Source organism: Piliocolobus tephrosceles, chromosome 19 (assembly GCF_002776525.5).
Source record: "Piliocolobus tephrosceles isolate RC106 chromosome 19, ASM277652v3, whole genome shotgun sequence".
NCBI classification, from domain to species: domain Eukaryota; kingdom Metazoa; phylum Chordata; class Mammalia; order Primates; family Cercopithecidae; genus Piliocolobus; species Piliocolobus tephrosceles.
The window spans coordinates 37,038,034-37,062,623 of record NC_045452.1 but is presented as its reverse complement, the minus strand read 5'-3'; the positions used below and the strand labels follow the sequence as shown (position 1 = coordinate 37,062,623).

The 24,590-nt window shown below is 51.9% G+C and overlaps 1 protein-coding gene across 1 annotated transcript in view; it reads left to right on the top strand.

Annotated features, from left to right (window-relative positions):
• Positions 1-24,381, top strand: part of UMODL1 (uromodulin like 1) — a 66,790-nt gene extending 42,409 nt beyond the window's left edge. The window contains exons 14-22 of the mRNA XM_023192012.2: positions 1,246-1,459; positions 3,211-3,348; positions 5,003-5,322; positions 8,543-8,688; positions 9,197-9,433; positions 9,743-9,902; positions 11,772-11,856; positions 19,313-19,515; positions 23,946-24,381. Of these exons, the coding sequence (XP_023047780.2) occupies positions 1,246-1,459; positions 3,211-3,348; positions 5,003-5,322; positions 8,543-8,688; positions 9,197-9,433; positions 9,743-9,902; positions 11,772-11,856; positions 19,313-19,494 (1,482 nt within the window). The 3' untranslated portion in view covers positions 19,495-19,515; positions 23,946-24,381. The remainder of the gene's footprint in view (positions 1-1,245; positions 1,460-3,210; positions 3,349-5,002; positions 5,323-8,542; positions 8,689-9,196; positions 9,434-9,742; positions 9,903-11,771; positions 11,857-19,312; positions 19,516-23,945) is intronic.
• The last annotated feature ends 209 nt before the right edge of the window (positions 24,382-24,590 follow it).

Here is a 24,590-nt window from a genome sequence, read left to right as displayed (position 1 = left end):
AAAAGTAGGATGTTAAGAGAAATTTCGGGGGTTTCACTTGCTGATAATCGCAAACATGGATGTCCAGGAGGTGTCCGCTGCGTGCCTTGGTCCCTGGCTCTTCACCACTTCCTAGCAAGGGGCCTGGAACTTTGCTTAGAGGTTGGTTTGAAATGCAGCTAAAGGTCACAGGAATCCAAGACTATGACAGATTCCTCTGAGAGAAAGAGAGAGGGAATATCTGATTGTGAAGATGGTCACGACAACAGTCATCTACTGAGCCAACCCAGGGCAGCTGCGGTCTCCCTGGGGTCCACAGACTCGGAGAGGGACAATAGATCGGTTCACCTTGGCGGCCCAGAAGCTGGGCAGTGAGTCCATGACCCGGGCCCTGAGCCACCGCACCTGTGAGGACAAACGCCGGAGGTGCCTTTTCCATAGGAGGTTTGCATTGAGGATGACTGAACCTCATTATAAGATTGTTTGCCTTTCTGGGTGCTTTTTGTTTTGTTTTGTTTTGTTCTGAGACAGAGTCTCACTCTGTCGCCCAGGCTGGACTGCAGTGGAGCGATCTCTGCTCACTGCAAACTCCGCCTCCCGGGTTCACGCCGTTCTCCTGCCTCAGGTGTTTTGACCATGATGGGTTAGTGTGGAATTATATAGTGTGTGATGTGTGACTCTGTCCAAAGAGACAGAGTAGAAAGTGGGGCATTTGGGGCAGGAACCCCCTGTCCTAATGGGGATGTTGGAAATGCTCACAGGAAGAGTCTGGGGACAGGCAGGGAGGGAGAATGAAAGGGGACATGTTCTGCAGTGTCAGCAGCAAAAGGGCTGTTCCAGAGAAGGCATTGGAGGTGGTGTCCCTCCCCATGACCCCGCACTCAGCCTCCTGCCCTCGGTGGCTGCAAACCAGGAGTATTAGGTTCTAGAAGCCCTTGTGAGCCCCCAGCAAATTTTAAGCCCCATGAGGTAGGGTCTCTGCCTGTGCCCCAAGTCCCATAGTTACTCCACAGGCATCTTTCTGAAGCTGATTGCTGGTTTGGGGGGAAACAAGGGCTGTTCTCATATCACAGACACTCCCAGGCATTTGTGCTGGGCTTGAAAACATGGCAGACAGGAAAGGGGCCCAGAACCAACCTGTGGCTTTTACCGTTGTGCTAGGGGCCAGCCCTGCTGCTGGGCAGACTGGCAGGAGGAACCGCCTTGAGACGGGCATCTGTTTCCTCTCAGCGTGGGGACCTCCTCACATGGCCTCTTTCCTCACAGGTGCGGGGCTCCCTGCCAGCCACCCTGCGTCAGCACATGGACGCCGGCAGGGTCAGGATGGAAGTCGTCGGCGTCACCAATGGCAGCGTCGTGGTGGAGTTTCACTTGCTGATAATCGCAGATGTGGATGTCCAGGAGGTGTCAGCTGCATTCCTCACCGCCTTCCAGACCACGCCTCTGCTGGAGGTGATCAGAGGTGACACCTTCATACAGGGTATGAGAGGCTGGGCCTGAGCGTCTCCCGTGTTCCGGAACCAGAGGCAGCCAGAGCGTAGCCACTACCCTTTGCTTTTGAAAGATGTTGTGTTGTGCCCATGTAGTCCTTCTTGCCCCGGAATTAGATGAAAATGTGAAATAGACAGGACCCTCTCTGTCCCTCTTATTGTGATTGTAATTTTGTAAAGGTTGAAGTGTTGAAAACATCTTCAGGTAAACCTGCAGATGCCCAGGGGTGCTGCTTTCTTTTGGGGTCTACTGCTCCCCTGCTGCTTGTTTCCATGGGCTGAGGGCAGACGCATCCCTCTCTGCAGCCAGACCCTCTCCCAAGCACAGTTCCCAAGGAGATCCCAGTAAAAATAATTAACGAGAAAAGCAGGGAGAAAAAGACAATTTACGTTCTTTTCTCCTATCATACTTGAAAATAGATGATGAAAGGCTTATAGTTACATGTATCAGAAACCAAAGACCTTTTAAAAATTAAAGATTAATGTTAATTTTTTGAGTTTTAGAATAAGAAGGACTTCTCAAAGAAAATACGATTTTCAGAGGAAAAGGGTGAGATACTGACTACATGCAGAGATAAATCAAAATAAAGGCAGCGTTTTAAAGCAAAGTAAACAAAAAAAATTCAATAATTTGATGAAGTGTTAGTATCCCAAATATATAGAGAGATCATACAAATAGATGATAAATATTAAGAACCTGATGGATAAATGCACAAAATATCTATACAGACAAGGTATAAAAAAAGGAATATGAATGATTAACAAAGATGTGGTAACCCAAGACATCCCCATTAAAACGCGTTGCACTTTTTGCCCATCAAATTGCAAAAAAAGGTCTTTTTACTGCTGATATGAATACTGGTGAAAGTGTAGTGAGGCAGGTGCTTGCACAGATTGCTGTTGGCAGATGGATTTGCTCACGCTTCCTGGAAACCAGTTTGGTGATATAAATCAAGCGCTTTCAAAGTGGCCATCCACCTTGATTCTGAAATATCAGATTCTGAAATATCCCAATTTGATCTCAGTTTGGACCATAGTTTACATACAAAGATGTTCATCTTCAGTGTTACTTTAAAAGCAAAAGAGTTGGAAGTCCCAATCATCCAGTTACAGAGAAGGTGCTAAGTTACCAGGTGTCCCTGCCCTGGGCTGTTGTGCAATAATGAGAATCGAGGTCTGTGGATTTGCATGGAGCTAGGTGGTGGCAGAGGCAAGCTATGCTCTCAGAGCATGCCTGCATTTTGAAAGGCCAGAAGGAAATATGTCCACAAGCCAACATGCCCCTGGTCATGCTTTTCTGGTACTTGTCCATGTTCTGCAGTAAACCTGTTTTGCTGTCAATCAACCGAGCATCATGGTGAAAGGCAAATGGCCTGAGGGCCTTCTGCCCAGGGTTGGGCTTGCGGCCTGGGTCCCTTGGGCTGGACCGAGGTGGGTCTGAGGGTCTGTGCATCTCCTGGTCACTCCTGGGAACGGAAGGGTTGGCCCTCCTCTGCCCAGATCCCCCTCCCAGCTCTGGGCCAGACTCCTCTTTCCAGAACAGCCCCTGCAGACGTCCCTAGCCATTCCCAGCCCCACCAGCAGGAAGCCTCCTGTACTCTCCAGAACTGGCCAGCTTCACCGCAGTCTGCTCTGGCTGGAGTTTCCAGCCTTGTCTGTGAGATGCCCTCTCCCCTGAGGCTTCTGTGAGCCCGCAAGCCCCCAGGGGTGTTCTTCTGTTTTGTGTTCTAAATATTGGCAGATTACGATGAGTGTGAAAGGAAGGAGGACGACTGTGTGCCCGGGACATCCTGTCGAAACACCCTCGGGTCTTTCACTTGCAGCTGTGAGAGAAGAGCCCCAGATTTCCCTGTGGAATATTCTGGGAGACCCTGCGAAGGTAATGATGTCAGAGTTTCTTTTTCTGGAATAGTATCTCATAATCAGTTTTTTTAAAGGACATTCACGTGCAAAGGGCTTCTTGTCCCTATGAGGTCATATTTCTGTGTCATGGGGAAGTTTCCTCTGTGTGATGTGGGTGCACGTGTGTGTGTGTGATGTATGTGTATGTGTGTGTACATGCGTGTGCATGTTCCTTCCCATTCTTTCATACGTGTCCAGGCTTCTGGGCAGTGCCTTATCTCTCCGAGAGCTAGCTATGATATCCATGAAGAGAAAATACACACACACGTGAGGTATGAACAGGCAGATGCTGAGCGACTGTCTTGTGAAACACGCAGCCGTGGGACACGCGACACAAGGAGAAGGTTTCCTCTCGGCCACTCTTTCCAACCAGCTCTTTTCCTGTAAAACGGGGTCTTAGTGGATTTAGTGCTGACCCCAAGATGACCACTGTTATCCAGGAATCTGCGTCAAGTAAAGGGAGGTGGACGTTTATACCAGCGAGGGCAGCATCCAGGAGGCTGTAGAACGTGTCCTGCTTGAGGTAGAATCAGGAAGCACAGAGGAGGCTAAGTTGCTTCTGTCCAGTGAGTGTGGCCGGGGAGGGCTTCCTGGAAGTGGTGTCTTGAAGCTGGTCTTAACGGATAGCTAAGACGGCACCCGGCGGGGAGGGCAGGGCATGGTGGGTGGGTGCCATGGTGAGAACAGAGCTGCTGACGGGCATGATCTCACAAGCAGGTACCTGCAGGAGATGGGTGGCAGAGAGCGGGAAGCAGGCTGCCCAGGGAGGCGGGTGAGGCAGCAGCCAACTGTGAAGGCCTCAGCAATGGTTTGGACTACAGCCCGGAGACAGGAGTGAGCTGAGTGGAGCTGCAGGGTGCTGGGGCTGGGCGAGCCCCACTCTGAGATAAAAGAAGGCACAAACCAGGCCCTCAGATGACGGAGCCACTGCTGAAGGAGGGTGCAGGGCACGTGCGGAGCTGTGTCTGGAGTCTGCTTCCATATAGACCAGGGAGGGAGCACCCCGAGAATGGGTGGGTGGATCGGAAACCTTTCCGGGCCCCCTCGTTCTCCTAGGTATTGAAACTGAACCTGCTCTGGGGGCAAGAGGGGAGCTGGAGTGGGAAATTTGGGCACAAGGACCTCAAGAGGAGGCATCATTACCCCATCTTAGAGAATAGACTCAGGGATCTGAGAGCAGAAGACTCACCCTGTGTCCACTGGCTTGGCACATCCCCGGCATCAGGTCCCTCGGTCTTTGGCCCTCGGGGGCCCATGGTGAGCCTGGCTCCGTGAGTTGGTGGAGATATGCAAGACGTGCATGTGTGTGCGTGTGTGTGCATGTGTGTGTGTGCATGCGTGAGTGCATGTGTGTATGTGTGTGCATTGTGTGCACATGTGCATGTGTGCAAGTGTGTGCATGTGTGTGCATGTGTGTGTCGTGTGCACATGTGCATGTGCGTTGTGCATGTGTGCATGTATGTGTGTGCATATGTGTGTGCACACACGTGTAGTTGTGGCTGGAACATGTGGTTCCCAGGTGTGGCTGCTGCAGAGTGCAGGGCAGCTCCAGTCTGCTCCTTACCCCTGCCCCTCCATGCCAACCCCAAACACAGAGCCACTCTTTGCCTTTTCCTCCTTGTGCCTTGCAGGTGACTCTCATGGCAACGAAACCTGGGGCACCAGCCCAGAGAGGCCTCTCACCACAGCAGGGACGAAGGCTGCCTTTGTTCAAGACACCAGCCCCACCCCACAAGGCCTGCCCCGGCGGCTGAACCTGACTGGGGCAGTCAGGGTGCTCTGTGAGATCGAGAAGGTGGTTGTCGCCATCCAGAAGCGTTTCCTGCAGCAGGAGTCCATCCCCGAGTCCTCGCTGTACCTGAGCCACCCCTCCTGCAACGTGAGCCACAGCAATGGCACACACGTGCTCCTGGAGGCCGGCTGGAGCGAGTGCGGGACCGTCATGCAGAGCGTAAGGCCAGGAGAGCCAGGCTCAGGACGCACGCTAGGGTGCAGGGGGCTTTAGGTCGCATGGGCCTCTACAGGGGAGGCCCAGGCAAGACTCTACACCCCGAGGGGAACCCAGCAAGCGGGGTCAGGACAGGGTTGAGTTCTCAATCAGGGACCAGCCTGCATCCCAGAATCGGAAGGGAGCTGTGAGTCCACCCAGGAGGGACTCTGGTGCCGAGTGCTGGGGCAGGCTCCAGAGTCAGGGCTTAAAACTCCTCCCTGCACAGACAGGATGGAGAGGCAGTGGGATAGGAAGAGGCAGGAAAGCCAAGGAGTTGTGTGTGGATATGAGAGTGTGTGTGTGAAAGTGTGTGTGTGCGAAATTGTGTGTGTGCGAGTATACATCTGTGCATGTGTGCATGTGTCTGAATATGTGTATGTGGGGGTGTGCATGTGTGTGAATGTGTGTACGTGTGTGAATCTGTGTGAGAATGTGTATGTATGCATGGCTGTGCTTGTATGTACGTGCGTGTGTGCATGCATGTGTATCGCATGCTTATGTGCATGTGGCTGTGCATGCATGTGTGAATGTGTGAGTGTGTGAATGTGAGAATGTGTGTATGTGCATGTGTGCATGACTTGAGCATGTGTGGATGTGTTTGTCCATGTGTGAGTGTGTATGTATGGGTGTGTGTTTGGGGGGCATTGGGTGGCGTTAGTCAGAACTCGCCTGTGGGAGAGACTATGTTCCTAGCAAACACTCTCTATTTCAGGGTCCTGGACGGGCTGCAGGGCTCCCAGGACAGAGGGAGTCCAGGTAGGGAAAGTAGGTTTTCTTGGCCTGAGGCCTTCGCACCTCCATGTGCACAGATGAGCTCTGGCATCTCCCCTTGCAGGTGACTCTGGGCCAGTGGGTCCTCGGTCTACTCTGAGCCTCTACTGTGTGGCACCCATGAGGCGGCCGACCTGGCTCCAGGTCCCGCTTCTTCCCAGGGTGCCTCTGTGTCACGGCGAATGCTCCCACGCATGCCCTCGTTCGTCCCCAACCCCACTTGGCCACATGGAACACAAAGGCTTCATGTTCAGGGCCCTGCTGGGGGGACAAGAGGAGGGGAGAGCCAGCACTTTCCATCAGCTCAGCCCAGTACTGGGCACAGGGGCCTCGGCTGCATGGGCCTGGGCGTGCAGGGTTGATCAGGGAAGCTGCATGGAGGGGCCGGCGGCTTCAGAGGGAGCCCGTGCCGGCTCTGGGTTGGGGAAGTGGCCTTCTGGGAAGGGGCTCAACCTAAAAAGAAGGGCAGCGTCGTTCCAAGGGTGAGTGAGAGCCGTGAGTGTATCCAAAGGCCATGCCAGGATAGCCAGATGAGGGAGGCTGGAAACCGTGGCAGAGTTAAGAGTCTGCCCGAGTGGTTCTGGCCAGGTGGGCAGGGATGGAAGGGTGGACTCGTGGGCAGGGTGGGGTATGAGGCCTCGTGTGAAAGGTGAGGCTGTGGATGGGGCTGAGCGGGGAGCAGTGTCTGGCTGGCCCAGGAGCTAGGGCCAGAAGGCTCTCCTAACGGAGACATTGTCCTCATTGAGAGCTAGGCAGGAATGGTGGTTCCTGGTCGTTGGCAGGAACTCTGGGCCCTGGGCTTCTGTCCCTCAGGGCCTTTGAACAGTCCAAGGCATTGCATTCTGAAAAAAAAAAAAGGGATTGGGAGGTGTGGTGCCCTGAAACTGCTGTGGACCTGCTTGACTGGGAGTTGTACGTGCATGACGACATTTATTCCCTTAGCGAACCCCTGGGTCAGGCATCATCATCCACAATCTGTGGCTGAGCCCTGGGTGCTCAGCAGGGTCCATGGGAGTTCAGGGTCAAAGTCACCCTGCACCGAGAAGCAGCCCCATCCCTGTGGCTCTGCCTCTTGAGAAACCTTGAGGGGACGCTGCTTCTGGTTGGGGCTCTGGACACACTCCCTAGTGGGGACACGGTGGCCTCTGGCCCTGGGTGGGGTAAAGCTGGCAGATGAAACCCAGAGCCCCGGCATGGGGTGTCAATCTCTGGGAGTCAACAAGGTGGGAACCAGGTGAACATCCTGAGTGGGAGGCTGGGACATGGACCTCGGGGCTGAGTAAGGAGCTAGCCCTGGGGAGCAGAGGCCAGAAAGCCCCAGAGGCTGAGGGATGAGGTGGGGAGGTGGGGACATAAGGTGTTTCCATGGTGTGGAGCCTGCTTGGAGCCTGGAGCAGGGATTGAGGGTGGCCAGGAAGCTGAGGGATTCACAGGGACGTGTCCGAGGACATTGCAGAGCACAAGCTTGCCTGAGAGGCACAGCTCACTCTGCTGAGCTCACTCCGCTCCCTCGGGAGCTCTTTGGACCCTCCCTGGGCTGAAGGAGTGACCTGCACTGTTTCAACAGCTACAAAACCTTCCTCACCCCTCAGCCCCTCAAATTGCACGACTTCAGGAGAACTGCCCAGAATTAGTTTACTCCCTCAGAGATTCTTAGTCAGCCACCTGGAGGCCGGGCGATGGCAGCAGGGGGGATGTCTGCAAGGGGGATGGGCAGTGATCAGTGGCGCCTGTGGCTTCTGGCAGCTTCTGTGGTGAGGGAGGTGTGGGGTGGGAGGTGCACATGAGCGGGCCACTGTGGCATCCTCGAGCCTACGCGGGGCTCTTGCAGGGCTGTGGGGCCAAGTGGAGGGGCTGAGGGTGCAGGACACCCTGCCTGGTGCTCAGAGCACCACCCACACACCAGCAGCTCCAGTGGGGAGGCAGCGCCTCCCAGGGCTGGGGCCCCGGGGGAGCCTGCAGCCAGCAGCTCCCTCCATGTTTTTCTGAGCTAGACCAATGCTTGGCTTGATTATTAATGCAGCAGGGTTTGGGGCATGTTGAAAGAAAAGGGAAATTTGTCTCTGATGAGTCACCCAGGCCCTGGAACCCACAGGAGCTCTTCACGGTTTTTGACACTTGTCAAAAACTAAGTTTCCCAGAAAGACTTATTTGTGCAACGGCCACGGAATCCACACAGGTTCAGGTTCTGCCTCCTCTGATCCACAGGGAATGGGCAGAGGCCGAGCCCTTAGGCTCTCTTGGGCGATTTATGGTTGGGAGAATCGCCAGGGTCTCGATGCTCCTGGGGAGAAGCTCTAGAGAAGAACCCCCATCCCCGGTCCCCCCAGCACCTAGAGCCGTGGCCGACAGCAGGACGTGGGGGGCCGGCTGGGGCCTGGGAGCTCCTCACACCCCGCTTTGTGCTCAGAACGTGACGAACACCGTGGTGAGGACCACGCTGAGGAACGACCTGTCCCCGGAGGGCATCATCCACCACCTGAAGATCCTGAGCCCCATCTACTGTGCCTTCCAGAATGATCTGCTGACGTCCTCCGGCTTTACCCCGGAGTGGGGGTGAGGGAGACACGCCCCCGCTACCCCACAGCCCCGTGTCTCTAGAGCACCTGCGCTTTCAGAGTTCTTTAGGGTTGCAACCACTTAAGGGCCCTTCCTTGAGATGCAATATACAAATGGGTGTGGCTGGGCTGCTCCCCAACCTTTGTTCCTACTTCCCACTCAGGGCCAGCCAGACGAGGCCAAATACGTCCCCTGGCCAACCGCATGGGATGGCCCCACTTCCAGTGAGCCGCCGGCAGGCCCCCACCCACGGCCTCCACCAGACACCACTATTCCTATGCTAGGTGGCCCCCGCACCTGCCACTGAGTCTCCACCAACACAAGTGAGGGAGGCAACCCCTGGACCAGCCAGTCCTGAACAAATGGCCTCCGTGTGCTCTCATTGGCGGTGGGGGGTCTTCTCGATCATTTGCACTCTCCTCTGGAGCTATGTTTTGGGGGAGAAGTGGGAACGAGATAATGCACCTCCTGAAACCCACCTCCTGCAAGCTGCTTCCTCTTGCAGGGTTTACACCATCATTGAGGACCTCCACGGCGCCGGAAATTTTGTTACCGAAATGCAGTTGTTCGTTGGGGACTCTCCCATACCTCAGAATTTTAGCGTGTCTGCCAGTGACGACGTCAAGATCGAAGTGGGGCTCTACGGGCAGAAAAGCAACCTCAAGGTGGTCCTGACGGAGTGCTGGGCAACCCCGTCCAGCAACGCCTGGGACCCGGTCACCTTCAGCTTCATTAACAACAGGTAGGGCTCAGGAGTGCAGGCACCCCCATTCAGCAATACCCGGGGCTTCATTAAGAGCGGGTAGGGCTCAAGCGGGCACTGCCGTTGCCTGGCCTGGCTGTGTGGCCGGCTCTGGACTCTGCAGGATTTTCAGGCACGTGCTGTCATGGACCTGGGTTTTGGGGAATAAATGAGGTGGCCGGTGCTCGACTCCCATGGAGCCTGTGGGGTCTGTGAGCATTGTCAGATGTAGCTGTGAGTAACCTTATCTGAGAACAAGGACAGCGGGGCTGGCTGACAAGCAAGGAGTCCCTTTTCCTCTCTTCTCAGCTGCCCGGTGCCCAACACGTCCACCAACGTGATTGAGAATGGCAACTCCAACAAGGCTCAGTTCAAGCTGAGGATCTTTTCCTTTATCAACAACTCCATCGTCTACCTGCACTGCAAACTGCGCATCTGCCTGGAATCCCCCGGGGCCACGTGCAAAATCGTAAGTGTGTTTTTGGTTTGCTAAACGTTTGGTTGGATTCACATTGCTTATTGTTACGATGCAAGGCTCTGTTAATAGAAGCCTGGGGCTCGAGTGGCTCGGGCCGACCTCTGGGAGGAGTCGCTGTGCTTGTCCTGCAGACTCGGAGTCTGAAATGGTATTTCCACAGCAGGCAGCCCTTGCACGGAGGACTCGTGAACTGGTGGGCATTTCCCATTTCTCAGTGGCCGAGCTAAGTTCCTTCTTGAGGCCATAATGTTCCACTAGCTGTCACATCGGCACTGCCTTGCCATGATACCTAGTGCTTCTAAGGTGATTTTTAGGTGTAAAAATATTTTTTAAATATTATTTTTAACCACATTGATGGAACATACTAAATATCAGCCACTCTGTTATTTAATAAAGTTTTTTTCCCCTTTCCTTTCTTCAACATTCAGGCAGGGCTAATTTTACATTCCCGTTTCCTTAGACTTTCGAATTTGAAATAGGCTTTGTAATCCTGAGGTCTGAAAGCTGTGCTTTATATCACAGACAAGTACATGTGGTTCCCACGTGTTGGTCACCTGTCGTCCAAGGCAGGGGACAGCTTAGGGTGCACACTGCTTTTTGCTCAGTGACTGAATGCTTCTCTCTCCTTGGAGGGAGTGCTTGTTCCTGCGCTCATCTGAGTATGCGTCACAGAACGTGGCTGTTTTCCTGGGTGACTGAGCTCTGAGCGTCTGCGGGACGTGGATAGAGAAGCAATACAAGGAAGGCTGATTCTGTTCATGTCCCTTTTGCTCAAATGGTAGATCTTCCTGAGCAATGGGACAGAAGGAACCTCAGGTCCTAATGACAGCAGGCTGAGGGCCACACACAAGGAGCCTGCCCCTGGTTCCGTCCGAGCCTCAGAGATGACCAGTGCACGGACGGCCACTGCCAGGCTTGGTCTCTGCAGGGAGCAGCTGGCTCTCAAGTTCTTTACAAGAGGATTCCTTACAAGAGGAGCGGCACACTGTTTTTTCAAGCTTCTTTAGGATGGATAGTGTATGAGCCTTCCAGGCTGCTGTAGGAACGTACCACAAACTGAGCGGTTTAAACAGTGGAGACATGTTGTCTTGGTTCTGGAGGCAGGATGTCCAAGATGGAGGTGTCAGCCGGCTGGTTCCCTCTGAGAGTTCCAAAAAAGGATCTGTCCCAGGCCTCTCTCCCAGCTTCTGGTGGCCTCAGGCGTTCCTTAGCTGGTAGACGGCATTTGCCCTGTCTCTTTGCATCACCTTCCCTCAGTACACATCTATGTCTGTGTCCAAATTTCCCCTTTACATAGGGACACCAGCCATAGTGGATTAGGGCCCACCCCGATGACCTCAGCTTGATTATCTGTTTCCAAATAAGGTCACATGCACAGGTGACCTTACCTTTTTGGAGGACATGTTGCAGCCCATCTCAGGCATCTAGTGAGCAGATCCCACCATGTCACTGGGCAGGCAGTCTTTTTTGTAAGGCAAATGTATAGAGGGGAGCAAATGGCTGCAGCGGCCTTTGGAGAACACAGAGGGACTCTTAGGGCTGTGACCAAGACATAGTCCTCAAGGGACCCAAGGAAGCAGCTCTAGGAACCAAAAGCAGCTCAAGGGGTCTCCTCCAGCCTGCTGCTCTTGCAGACCTCACCTCCTTCCCCGCTGACGCCTGGGCCTGCCTCTTGTTGCACCAGGACCCACCACCCTGGTCTCACCGGGTCTCCCACTCCTCTGTCTAAACTTAGCCCCCTTGCCTTGCAACTTCTAGCAGGATAAAATCGCATGAATCACATTAGCATCCTTGATAGTAGCTCCTTTCTCGTAAGTGTTGTTCAATTAATTTGATGTTTCTCTCCTTGGAAAAAACCAGAATTGCAATAACTTTCGGTTGCTGCAAAATAGTGAAACCTCTGCCACGCACCAGATGTCCTGGGGACCCCTCGTCAGGTCTGATGGTGAGTTGATGACTTGGTTTAGACAACGAAAGAAAAGATGCAACCAATTCCTTTTCACCAGCGTGTGAACAAAAAAGCAAGTGTTTTGAAATGCAGAACTCTTGAGAGACTTCTAAGGAGGCTTATAATAATAGAAATACTAATAGTTACTATTCACTGAGAGCTGCTATGTGTCAGCCTGGCGCTAAGTTCTTCACATGTAGAATGTAATATGATCCTCTCAGCAACCCTAGGAGCACAAGCTATTACTGTACCCATGCTACAGATGGAAAGACTGAGACTTCAGGAGGCCAGGCACAAAGTCACATAATGAAATGTTTTGAGCTGCATAATATCAAGCTGGTGAAGTTTTCTGACACTGGGTAAATGATACATCCAGTGGGTTGTTAAGAGATAAGAACGCAAGCTATAATCAGACCATGTCAACGTGTGTGTGTGCGCGTGCACACAAATGCATGCACAAGAAAAAGCTATTTTATTCAAAAGATGCAAAAAATGGCATGTCTGTTCCTCCTCAGTTTAAAACTTCCATCAGCCAATTACATTGCATGTATTTTCAAAACTCCACATCAATTTTCCAGAAAAACATTTTATTTTCTGTATGGTCCATCATCTTATTTTGAAAAACATACATTGGTTTGGGGGAAATTGTGTGCTTTGGGTATTAAGAGAGAAACCACTAGTTGTCCCATAGTATCTGTTCTCCTCCCCTTTCATAGGAATAGCAACCCCAGCTTTTGCTGGCACATGGCTGCCAGGAATAAAAACTGTAATTCCAACCTGGCAGCTAAGTGTGACCATGTGAGTAAGTTCTGGCCAATGAGATCTAAGTGGGGAAGTCATGTGACAACTTTTAGCGGTGCACCCTCCTTAAAAGACATCTGTGCCTATCCTCTGCCTCTTTCTTCTTTAGGGCCATGGGGCCCAGTCCTTGGAGGAATCCGGCTTCCCTGGGACACTGTGGGCAAGTGGCCAAGGCAGGCCTGGGTTCTGACCCCCCACTTTTTTTTTTTTCTGAGACGGACTCTCGCTCTGTCACCCAAGCTGGAGTGCAGTGGCTCAATCTCGGCTCGCTGCAAGCTCTACCTCCTGGGTTCACGCCATTCTCCTGCCTCAGACTCCCAAGTAGCAGGGACTATGGGCGCCCGCCACCTCGCCCGGCTAATTTTTTGTATCTTTAGTAGAGACGGGGTTTCACCGTGTTAGCCAGGATGGTCTCGGTCTCCTGACCTCGTGATCTGCCCGCCTCAGCCTCCCAAAGTGCTGGGATTACAGGTGTGAGCCACTGTGCCCGGCCTGGCCCCCATTTTTATGACAGAAAGAAAGAAACTTCCATGTGCTTTAAGCCACTGCTATTTTGATTTTTTTCTTTTTCTTGCTGCTTAGCCTAATCCTAGTTGGTTTTCCTTTTTTGTTGTTTTTTTCCCTAATCTTGATGACCCTCTCCCTTCTCTCCCTGTATGAGAACTTCTGAGGTTTGGATGCAGGGTGTGAGCCGGAATCTGAATGCTGCTCAGGTCTTGGCCATGAAGCTGGGGAACAGGAGGAGGGAGGTCTTGGCCGGTGACTCAACTGCTGGTTCTCATTCAAAGCATTTGGGAATCTGAAAAAGTAGACACAGGTCCCAGGCCACACCCCAGGCCTACACTCTCAGAATCTCTAGAGTTGTGTCCCAGGCCCCTGAGCTGGTCATCAGGTGACTGTTGGTCGAGGTGCTAGGACAACCTGCTTCTCCTCACTCTTCATTTTCTTAAATTGCTGGGAAGAACAGGTCAGCCTATTTCTTTAACCCTGTAAGAAATAGCATATGTGTGAAATGCATTCTCATTAATAGAGAATGTGTTCTTTCATGAATAGAAATTAAACTTCCTCCTTCATTCATTGATATTATAGGGAATGTCATAACTGGGGAAGAAAAGCACTACACTTGGAGTTAGGACACCTGAGTTTGATTATAGGCTCTGACACTTATGAGCTGTGTGCTTCATCCATCATCCACCCATACATCTATCTACTCATCTTTCCATTTATCATTTATCCATCCATCCATCCATTCATCCATCCATCCATGCATGTACCCATTCATTCATCTATCCATCTACCATCCATTCATCTATCATGCATTCATCTGTCATCCATCCATCCATCCATCCATTCATCCATCCACTCATCTATTATCCATCCATCTATCCATTGGTCATCCATCCATCCACCCATTCATTCATCTATCATCCATCCATCCACTCATCTATCATCCATCCATCAATCGGTCTATCCATTGATCATCCACTCATTCATTAATCCACCCATCTATCATCCATCCATCATCCGTCCATCCATCCATCCATTCATTCATCCATCCATCCATTGATTTATCATCCATCCATCCATTCATTCAACTATCATCCATCTATCCATCTGTCATCATCCATTCATCCATCTACCATCTATCCTTCTATCATCCCTTCATTCATCCATCCACCCATTTGTCCATCCATCCTCCATCATCCACCCATCTGTCCGTTAATCCATCCACTCACTCATCCATCCATCTACTTATTCATGAATTCATTCATCTACTATGTTTCAGACATTCTGAGATACCTCATAAGGTTGTTGTGAGTGTCTAACAGTAACTAAGAATCCTTTGTGAGGCTAAGATTTGTGAGGTTGAAACTAGACTCCCTGGATTCAGAAACTAGACTCCCTGGATTCACAGCTTGGCTCTGACACTTAACAATTTTGTGTCTTTGTGCGTGCTGCATGTGAATTGTGCCTTATTTTCCTCATCTGTGAAAAGGGAATAATAATAATTCCTACTTCATAAAGAGCCTGGTCCATAGAAGTTTTTGATTAAGTGCTACTTTTCACTTGTAACCAGTAGAGCACTACGCTGGCATAACCAAGGCAGGAAGTACCGAATGTAATAGGGGTGTAATTGCTCAGGTTCAAGAACAAGGACTGTAGATATTCATGTTGTTCAACATTCTTTCTCATTGTGTTAGTAGCTTTTGCTTAATCTATGATCATCATACAAATATACAGCAGAATCATTTAGACACATGGAATCTCCCGGTTGGTGGGGACTTTGCTACATTTTAATAGTGTATATTAACAGAAACACTGTTGGAGACTGCAGAGGTGAGAGGAGGCTGGCAGACAGGTTCCTCAGGACCTCACCACTATCCACGGCCTCTGAGCTCCCATGCTCTGTCCCTGCCATCACCATCACCTCCACTTCAGGGAAGAAATGAGAAGAACTCAGAGATTTTAGGGAATGTGCCTAAGCTCCCACAGCTGGTGCCTGCAAGAGCTGGGTCTGCGAGTGCAGATCCAGGCTATTCATAACCTGCTATCCTCTCTGTGTCCCCTGGGGACTGGGCTGGCTTCATTTTGAGGTTTCCCTCCACCCCAGCCCTCACATCACTCTCACAGTGTCCTGGCACCACCACAACAAAGTCCCGCAGCCTGGGTGGCTTAAAAACAGAAGTCTGTTCTCTCCCAGTTCTGGAGGCCAGACGTCCAAAATCAAGGTGCTGGCAAAGCCCCAGTCCCTCGGAACATTGTAAGGCGGAGTCCTCCCTTGCCCCTTCCTCATTTCTGCTGGATGTGCCCAATCTGTGGTGGAGCTTGGCTTGCAGCTGCCTCCCTCTAGTCTCTGCCTCATAACAAAATTAACTAGCACTAATATTACAGATGCCCAAGAAATAGAAATTATTTGAACAATCTACGTCTGCACATGGCCTTCTTTTTGTAAAGACGCCAGTCATGTTGGATTAGGGGCCTTTCTACCTCAGTGTGGCTTTATCTTGACTACTGGAATCTGCAACAATTCCATTTCCAAATAAGGCCATGCCCCAGAGTACTAGGGGTTAGGATTTCAACATATATGTTTTTTGTTTTGTCTTTTTTTTTTTTTTTCTTTGAGACAGAGTCTCGCTCTCTCATCAGGCTGGAGTGCAGTGGCGTGATCTTGGCTCACTGCAACCTCTGCCTCCCGGGTTCAAGTGATTCTCCTGCCTCAGCCTCCAGACTAGCTGGGGCTACAGGTGTGGGCCACCACACCAAGCTGATTTTTGTATTTTCAGTAGAGATGGGGTTTCACTATGTTGGCCAGGATGGTCTCAATCTCTTGACCTCATGATCCACCTGCCTCGGCCTCCCAAAGTGTCAACATATCTGTTTTTGCAGGGGGTGAGGGGTTCACAATTCAACACACAGACAACCCTGTGTATTGACAATTTAAGAAAGAATCCCTCTGGTATCTTCCCCGAATGTCTGCTACCAACAAACAGTATATCAGCATCATAATTTTTGCATATTCAGTGTTTGGAAACCTTCCATGGCCTTTCCTAGCTGGCCTAGTTATTTCATATTCATGAGCATGTCCCTGTGCTAAAAGGCCAAGAAAGCTCAAGGATACTAGTGTCCAGGGAGTGCTCAGTGTCCCAGCAGGAAGGGCCTGGGGCAATTACTGAGGCCACTCAGTAGTGAGGAGATTTGAGGACCCCGGCGGTGGCTGAGCTGGGACTCAAACCCCTGGAAGGGCCCTGTTTCCTCTGCACCCAGGTTCTTTTTTAATTTTTAAAATTAATTATTTATTTTTAAGACAGAGTCTCGCTCTGTTGCCCAGGCTGGAGTGCAGTGGCGCGATCTCGGCTCACTGCAGCCTCTGCCTCCTGGGTTCAAGCAATTCTCCTGCCTCAGCCTCCTGAGTAGCTGGGACTACAGGCGTGCGCCACCACACCTGACTAATTTTTTTGTTTGTTTGTATTTTTTTAGTAGAGATGGGGATTTTGCCATGTTGGCCAGGATGGTCTTCATCTCCTGACTTTGTGATCCGCCTGCCCCGGCCTCCCAAAGTTCTGGGATTATAGGCGTGAGCCACCGCGCCTGGCAATTTTTTATTTTCCTTTAAGTTCTGGGATACATGTGCAGAACGTGCAGGTTGTTACATAGGTATACATGTGCCACGGTGGTTTGCTGCACCCATCAAACCATCATCTAGGTTTTAAGCCCCACACGCCATTTTCCCTTTCCTTCACTGGGCTATATCCCCCTTTACAAACGCAGCCATTGCTGAGTCTCCGCCATCATTTACATCTCCCTGCATCATGGACTGGCGTGTGGTCCAGCGGTTATGACACATATGCAACTCACGCCACATGCCTGGAACCTCCCTGAACAGCGAGATGCCCTGTTTGGCCGGATGCCTTGCCAGTGACTGTGGGAAATTACCATCCACAGTTCTCAGGGCTTGCTCTCCACTTCTAGCTAATCTGGCCATGGGGAGTAACCATTCCTGGACTTTGGTGTCAGTCAGTGGGCAGCACTGGCCTGCGGACCTCCTGTGGCCAGCCCTTAGCTAGTGGTTCAGTTCGGGGCATGCAGCTGCAGGTCACAGAAACCTAGCTGGAGAGGCGGAGAATGAACAGGGATGGGTCTTTCCAGGGGCTGACAGTCTAGGGCCATTCCGGGCTGCAAGTGGCCAGGAGAAGCGGGTCTCCTTGGTCTTTCTCTACAGCATCCTCAGGGCGGCACCCCCCACTCCTTGTACTGGCAAGGTGGCCTGTCTCTGAAGGCACAGGAGGAAGGTCCAGTATAGGGCCCCTGGGGGCTGGATTTAGTGGCCATCGTGATATAGGAGTTGTCTGGAGAAGTGGCGGGCCAGGATCTGGGGGCCTCAGTTGCTTGGGGAGGTTGGAGTCACTTTGGCTGGAGCGGGGGAGGTGTTCCCTGTCCCTCTCTCTGGAAGAGGAGCAGTGTGGTTCTAGCTGGCTTATGTTCAGCACCCCAGGGATCCCTCAGTGCCATTGTTGGACAGCTTTGCTGATGGTGACACCCCCATGCTGTTCGCCGGGGGACCCACAGCAGCGTCCACTCTGGGCAGACTGCCCGGAAATCAATACGGGGAATGAAAACGGGATCTCCAATGTTCCTGGTTGCATAGAAAGGCTCTTTCCAAAGCAGACCTTCCTGATACATGGGAATGAACACCCCGAGACGGAAGGGACTGCGTGGTGCAGGATGTAGCTGTGACCTGGCTATAGATGCCCTTGACAACAAGTTACACCCACACACGGTGGGCAGAGGGTCACGTCTGCCCCTGGGCTGATGGGGGCCGGCCAGGGAGCCAGCAGGCAGCTGGCATCTTTCTCAGGCAGCACAGTTTTTAAAAAATTAAACTGAGATGACATTCACATAACCCCAAGCTAACTGTGTTAAAGTAAACCACTCAGTGATGTTTAGTGCATTGACAGGGTTGTATAGCCATCAACTCCGTGTCGTTTCTAAACATTTTCCTCACCCTAAACGCAACTTCATACTCACGAGTCCCTCCTCATCCACCTTCTGCCCGTCCCCGAAAGTCACTCATTTGCTTTCTGTCTGGTTCTGGGTAGTTCCTATGAACAGGATCATGTTATAGGTGCCTATGGGGCCTGACTTCTTTCACTCAGCGTGACATCTTCAAGGTTCATTTACGTTGCCGCGGGTCAGCGCTTTATTCCTTTCACGGCTGGGTCACGTTCCATTACACGGTGGGGCCACAGTGTGTTGATTCATTCACCAGCTGGTGGACACTTGGGTTGTTGCAACCCTTCGGCTGGTGCTGTGAACATGGGTGTGCAAGTAGCTGCTTGAATCCCTGTTTTCATGTCTTTTAGGGTCCACATTCCCTCTCTCCCTTCCTTCCTTCCTTCCTTCCTTCCTTTCTTCCTTCCTTCCTTTCTTTCTCTTTCTTTCTCTCTCTCTCTCTTTTCTTTTCTTTTCTTTCTTCTTTTCTTTCTTTTTGTTTTAGACGGAGTTTCACTCTGTCACCAGGCTGGAGTGCAGTGGCGTGATCTCAGCTCACTATAACCTCCGCCTCCCGGGTTCAAGCTATTCTTCAGCCTCAGCCTCCCGAGTAGCTGGGATAACAGGCTTGCGCCACCACGCCCAGCTAATTTTTGTATTTTTAGTAGAGACGGGTTTCACCATGTTGGCCAGGATGGTCTCAATCTCTTGACTTTGTGATCTGCTCACCTGGGCCTCCCAAAGTGCTGAGATTACAGGCGTCAGCCACCACGCCCAGCCACACTCTCTATCTTTTAATTGCTCCTCTGGGTCTGGGGACGGCTCACTCCTCTGTGCTGTGGAGCCTGTGTAGGCCCAGCCTGTGTCTCCATGCAGGGAATCTGACTGGGCTCACCCCTTCCCATCAGGAGCACCTGCTGGTCCCGTGCAGTCCCACCCTCGTGGCCCAGGCCTCCCCAGGCTGCGCTGTCCTTACTGCAATGCTATCCTGGGCTTGGACACCTGCCTCGCCTTTGGTAACCCACAGGCACACAGGTGCACACGTGGGCCTTGCACTCCCCGTGCTTCAGATCCATCAGCCCCAGATCCAGGTAGAGGGCTTGCTCCATCGCCTTCCTCTTGTTTGGGCAGATCTCTCACCTGTGCCTGCCTCCTCCCCCAGGTGAGCCTCCACGTGCAGAAGCAGGCCTGGACGCGGGTTATGTGGTCCTCGCTGTGGTGGCCGTCTTTGCACTGGTGGCGGGGGCAGCCACCCTTCTGATCGTGCACTACCGGAGAATGAATGGGAGATACAACTTTAAAATCCAGTCCGACAACTTCAGCTACCAGGGGTTCTACGAATAGGAGGCGCAGGCTGACAGGAAGGTGGGTGCGGAATGGGGGCGTCTGATACGCGTGTCCTGCCTCGGCCACCCACGGTGATGGGGACGGCAGAGCAGGATTCGGCCAAGGGTAGATTTGTGTGTGTGTCTGTGTTTTGTGGCCCTTTACGGGGCGTGCAGCCTCCCTTCTGAGAAAGCAGCCACGAGCAGGCACAGAGGGGAAACTACAGGCGGACTGGAGAAGGTTCAGTCGCTTCACACACCCCCTGGACTGGCTCCGTGACACCAGTGGCAGTGCCATGTGGGTGACCGCAGGACCCGGGGGCCTACCACACATCCCGTCTCTGCCACCCACTCTCTGGGCCGCCTAAGCAAGGTCCTGAGCCTCTCGGTGCCTTGGTTTCATCATTTATAAAAGAAATCATGGTAAGAGTCCCGGCCATGTAGAGGGTGTGACATTCAAATGGGAAGACGTTCAAGAGGCCCCGCTATGGGGTCCGACGCCCTCGATCACTGATGGATCCTAATGATCGTCCTCAGCCGAGTGTGCCTGAAACCTGGCACTCGCAGGGATTGTCACGTGTGGTGTGGATGCCACAGTGGATCCCTCACACCTTGCTGCTCAGGCCCACAGCCCCAACTTATGTATGTCCTTTTGAGGCTGAAGATGCTTCTCTGATCTGCCCCTGTGGACTTTTGTTTCTCCTGGGCTTGCACATAGCTCACCACAAATGAATGACAAGCATTATGGAGGGCAGTATCATTGGTGTAAACCTTCAGTGGGAGATGCCAAGACTGTGACTTCTGTAAAGATTTTCAGATTTTTTTTATTTTTTGAGTTGGAGTTTTGCTCTTGTTGCCCAGGCTGGAGTGCAATGGCGTGATCTCAGCTCACCGCAACCTCCGCCTCCCAGGTCAAAGCAATTCTGCTGCCTCAGCCTCCCGAGTAGCTGGAATTATAGGCATGTGCCACCACGCCTGGCTAATTGTGTATTTTTAGTAGAGACAGGGTTTCTCCATGTTGGTCAGGCTGGTCTTGAACTCCCGACCTCAGGCTATCCACCCGCCTCGGCCTCCCAAAGTGCTGGGATTACAGGCGTGAGCCACTGTGCCAGGCCAAATTTTGAGATTTTTCCAAGAAAAGAACATGGCTGTAATCCTAGCACTTTGGGAGGCCAAGGCAGGAGGATCGCTTAAGCCTAGGAGTTTGAGACCAGCCTTGGTAAGACAGAAAGACTCCATCTCTACAGAAAAATGCAAAAATAAGCTGGGTGTGGTGGCACATGCCTGTGGTCCCAGCTACTCAGAGGCTGAGCTAGGAGGATCGCTTGAGCTCAAGAGGCGGAGGTTGCAGTGAGCTGAGACTGCCCCACTGCACTCCAGAGGGAGACCCTGCCTCAAAAATAAATAAATAATAATAAAAGAAGAAGAGAAGCACTCACGAGGCTTATCTGGCAGCGTGTGAGGCTGCCGACTACAGATGCTGTACGGCAAGCACGGCGGCATTGGCTTCCTGGGAGGCCTCAGGAAACTTACAATCATGGCGGAAGGCCAGGGGGAAGCAGGCACCTCTCCCATGGCTGGAGCAGGAGGAAGGGGTCAGGGCAGGTGCTACAGATGTTTAATCAACCAGATCTTATGAGAACTCTATCATGAGACAGCACCAAGGGGATGGTGCTAAACCATTTTTGAGGGATCCATCCCATGATCCAACCACCTCCTATCAGGCCCCACCTTCAACAGGGGGATCACATTCAACATGAAATTTGGGTGGGGACACAGATCCACACCATATCAACTGCCCACCATCTAAGCCAGCAGGAGAACAAGGAAAGACGAGAGGCCAATTTTCCCTTGAATGTTTTAATTTCGAGGAGAGGGACATTCAGCACGACCTTGGCACCAACCCATCAGATTTCCTTAGAAAGCTAGCAAGACAAGTGTTGGCCTCGTCGCTGGGATTCACATCTTAAATATTAAGTAAAAGGCACTGACATTTCCTAGTAACTCTATCTAGAGAGGTGACTGGCCTCTAGCACTGGCCTCATCTATGCTATAAGGGCTCTGAGACACGAGAATAATGTGCACGTTAGTTACCAGGAGTCTTGGCAGGAGAGAGGAGTAAGACAAAGCTAACACAAGCATACCCCTTACATGGGCAGAATCACATCCACAAGCGGGTGGCGTTTTCTCTGAGGAAGTTGCCCAGCAAATGCAGCATGGAGGTTGCCTTTTGGAAATGTGTGCTGTAGTCTGGGCTTTGCTGGTGACCTGAGAGGATTTGCTTGGGTTCTCTGGGCCCTATTTCCTCATTTTAAGATTGGAGCCAGTGTCTACTACACTGTGCTGTGTTGTTTCAAAAATCTATTAAGGGGCTGGGTACAGTGACTCACGCCTGTAATCCCAGCACTTTGGGAGGCTGAGGCAGGTGGATCATGAGGTCAGGAGATGGAGACCATCCTGGCTAACATGGTGAAACCCGATGTCTACTAAAAATACAAAAAATTAGCCAGGCATGGTGGCAGGTGCCTGTAGTCCCAGCCACTCGGGAGGCTGAGGCAGGAGAATGACGTGAACCCAGGAGGTGGAGCTTGCAGTGAGCCGAGATTGTGCCACTGCACTTCAGCCTGGGTGACACAGCGAGACTCCATCTCAAAAAAAAAAAGAAAGAAAATAAAGAGCTGAGCGCAGGAAGACGGGCTTGGCTGGAGAAGCTCTGCCCAACGAAGAAGGTGCAGTGTGGTACTGACAATGTCTTTTGTCTCCCAACATCCCTGTGAGGTTGTGCTGTTATTAGCATCCTGTGTTATAGTTAGAAATCCAGGGCAGGAAGGGATAGATGTCCCAGGTCGTGTGGCCAGGAGGTGGTGGAGCTGGGCTGCATGGGATTTCCGTTTGGCTCCAGGGTCAGCTCTCTTAGCTGCCAAGCTTAGAGCCTCTCTTAAGCTAGTGTTCACATGACTGATGGACCCTTAGAACAATGCCCCTTGCCTTTCCGCTTTATCAGTGACCTGGAGAATTTGTATTTTAGCAGCTGTGCAAGGGAATCCATAATTCTTAATTCTTGCAGTAGAGGCACCAGGTGTCCCAGTTAGAGGCAGAAACTGTTGTGGTTACAGGGAAGGAACCTTCCAGGGAGCCAGGCACTGCTGCTCAGCTGTGGTCTGGGTCCTCAGCCACCTCTGAGGATACCAAAGGGGTAGGGAACAGCAGTGAAGTTTTAGTTCAACTTTACACTCTAATAGTGAAAAATAAGTAAGCTTCCTCAGCATGGTAGCTTTTGGCCTTTGGTTTGGGGCCCATGGGGTTTGGGCCACGACCCCCTCCTCACCAAGCCCATTGCCTCCCATCCTGGGCAGGGGACACTGTCAGTACCAGCCTGCTCCGTTTTTGTCGGGCTGACAGTTTCCCCAGGCAAACCTGTCTTCCCTGTGCTCAGGTCCTTATTTTCTTGAGATAACAAATTTTTGAAACAACTCAGCAAAGTGTAGTAGACACTGGCTCCAATCTTAAAATGAGGAAATGGGGCCCAGAGAACTCAAGCAAATCCTCCCAGGTCACACAGCAAAGCCCAGACTCCAGCACACATTTCCAAAAGGCAACCTCCATGCTGCGTTTGCCGGGCAACTTCCTCAGAGAAAACGCCACCCGCTTGTGGATGTGATTCTGCCCATGCGAGGCGGATGCTTTTGTTAACTTTGTCTTACTCCTCTCTCCTGCCAGGGCTCCCGGTAACTAACGTGCGCATTATTCTGGGGTCTCAGAACCCTTACAGCATAGATGAGGCCAGTGCTAGAGGCCAGTCACCTCCCTAGATAGAGATACGAGGAAATGTCAGTGCCTTTTACTTAATATTTAAGATGTGAATCCCGGTGACGAGGCCAACACTTGTCCTGCTAGCTTTCTAAGGAAATCTGATGGGTTGGTGCCAAGGTCATGCTGAATGTCCCTCTCCTCGAAATTAAAACATCCAAGGGAAAATTGGCCTCTCGTCTTTCTTTGTTCTCCTGTCTCTTGAAGTGAGAACTGTCTCACTAGTTCTAAAGTTCCTGCAGACATCTGCTCTTTGAAAACCATCAGCCAACCCGCCCACCCCCACTAGGTTGACCCTTAGGCAGCCCCACTCAGAGATGTTCCCAGTGTCCTAGTGGGTTCTTCATGGATGGTGCAAAGGTGCAGGGGCCCCAGGTGTGCTCATCCGGTTTGGGTATCTGCACCAGCCACCCCCACCAGTCGGCGTGGTGGGAGCGTCACTCACCCGAGAGCAGGCACAGCCCCACGGCCGCCGTTCCACTGGGCACTCTGGGAGTGGCTGCCTTTTCATCTGGGGCTTGATCTGTCCCTCTCCAGTAAACATAGATGCTACGTCCTCGGGTTGGTGGTTCCTCCACTACCCATCCTCCTGGGGTTTTCGGTATTAACTTTACCTTTCCTGCATGCAAGCTGACCCAGGGGACCTCTTTCTCCACACAGGTTGCGGTGAGTCAGCCTTCCTCCAGAACCTCGGAGCTTCCCTGGCAGGCTCCCCTGGGATCCCCAGTGTCTCTCTGCACCTCCACCCATCCCTCAGTTCTTAACTCTTCAAGCCTTCACGGGGGTCTGCTCTGATGGATGTGCTCTGCCAGCGCGTGGGTGAACCCAGAGGGGATGACAGCAGCCACCACCTCCCCCCAAGAGGCAGGTCATCCTGTAGGTCCTAGAGGAGCCACAGCCCACAGGCAGATGAAGGGGCTTATGGGAGATGGGGGCAGTGCTGGGGGTGCTCTGGCTCCACCACCACCTGTGCAACCCCCACAGTCCAGACCCCCAGACCTGCGACCCTCCACACCAGTCCACCGAACCCTCCCAGGCTTGCTCTTGCTTGGCGTCCGTCACCCCTTTGGCAAATATAGAATATTTCACATTCTCAGACCTGACAGTGCTCCTGACGCTCCTTTAAAAATAGATCAGTCTTAGAAATATACTGCCAATGTTATTTTTAGTGGATGTTTAGGCTCTTTGACTTTTCTCCTGTGTACCAAGGTATTGCTTTTATTTACACAACAGTGGCTCAAAAGCCACTCTATTAATGTGACAACCTTTTTAATGAGTAAAAATAACATACGCACACATCACTCT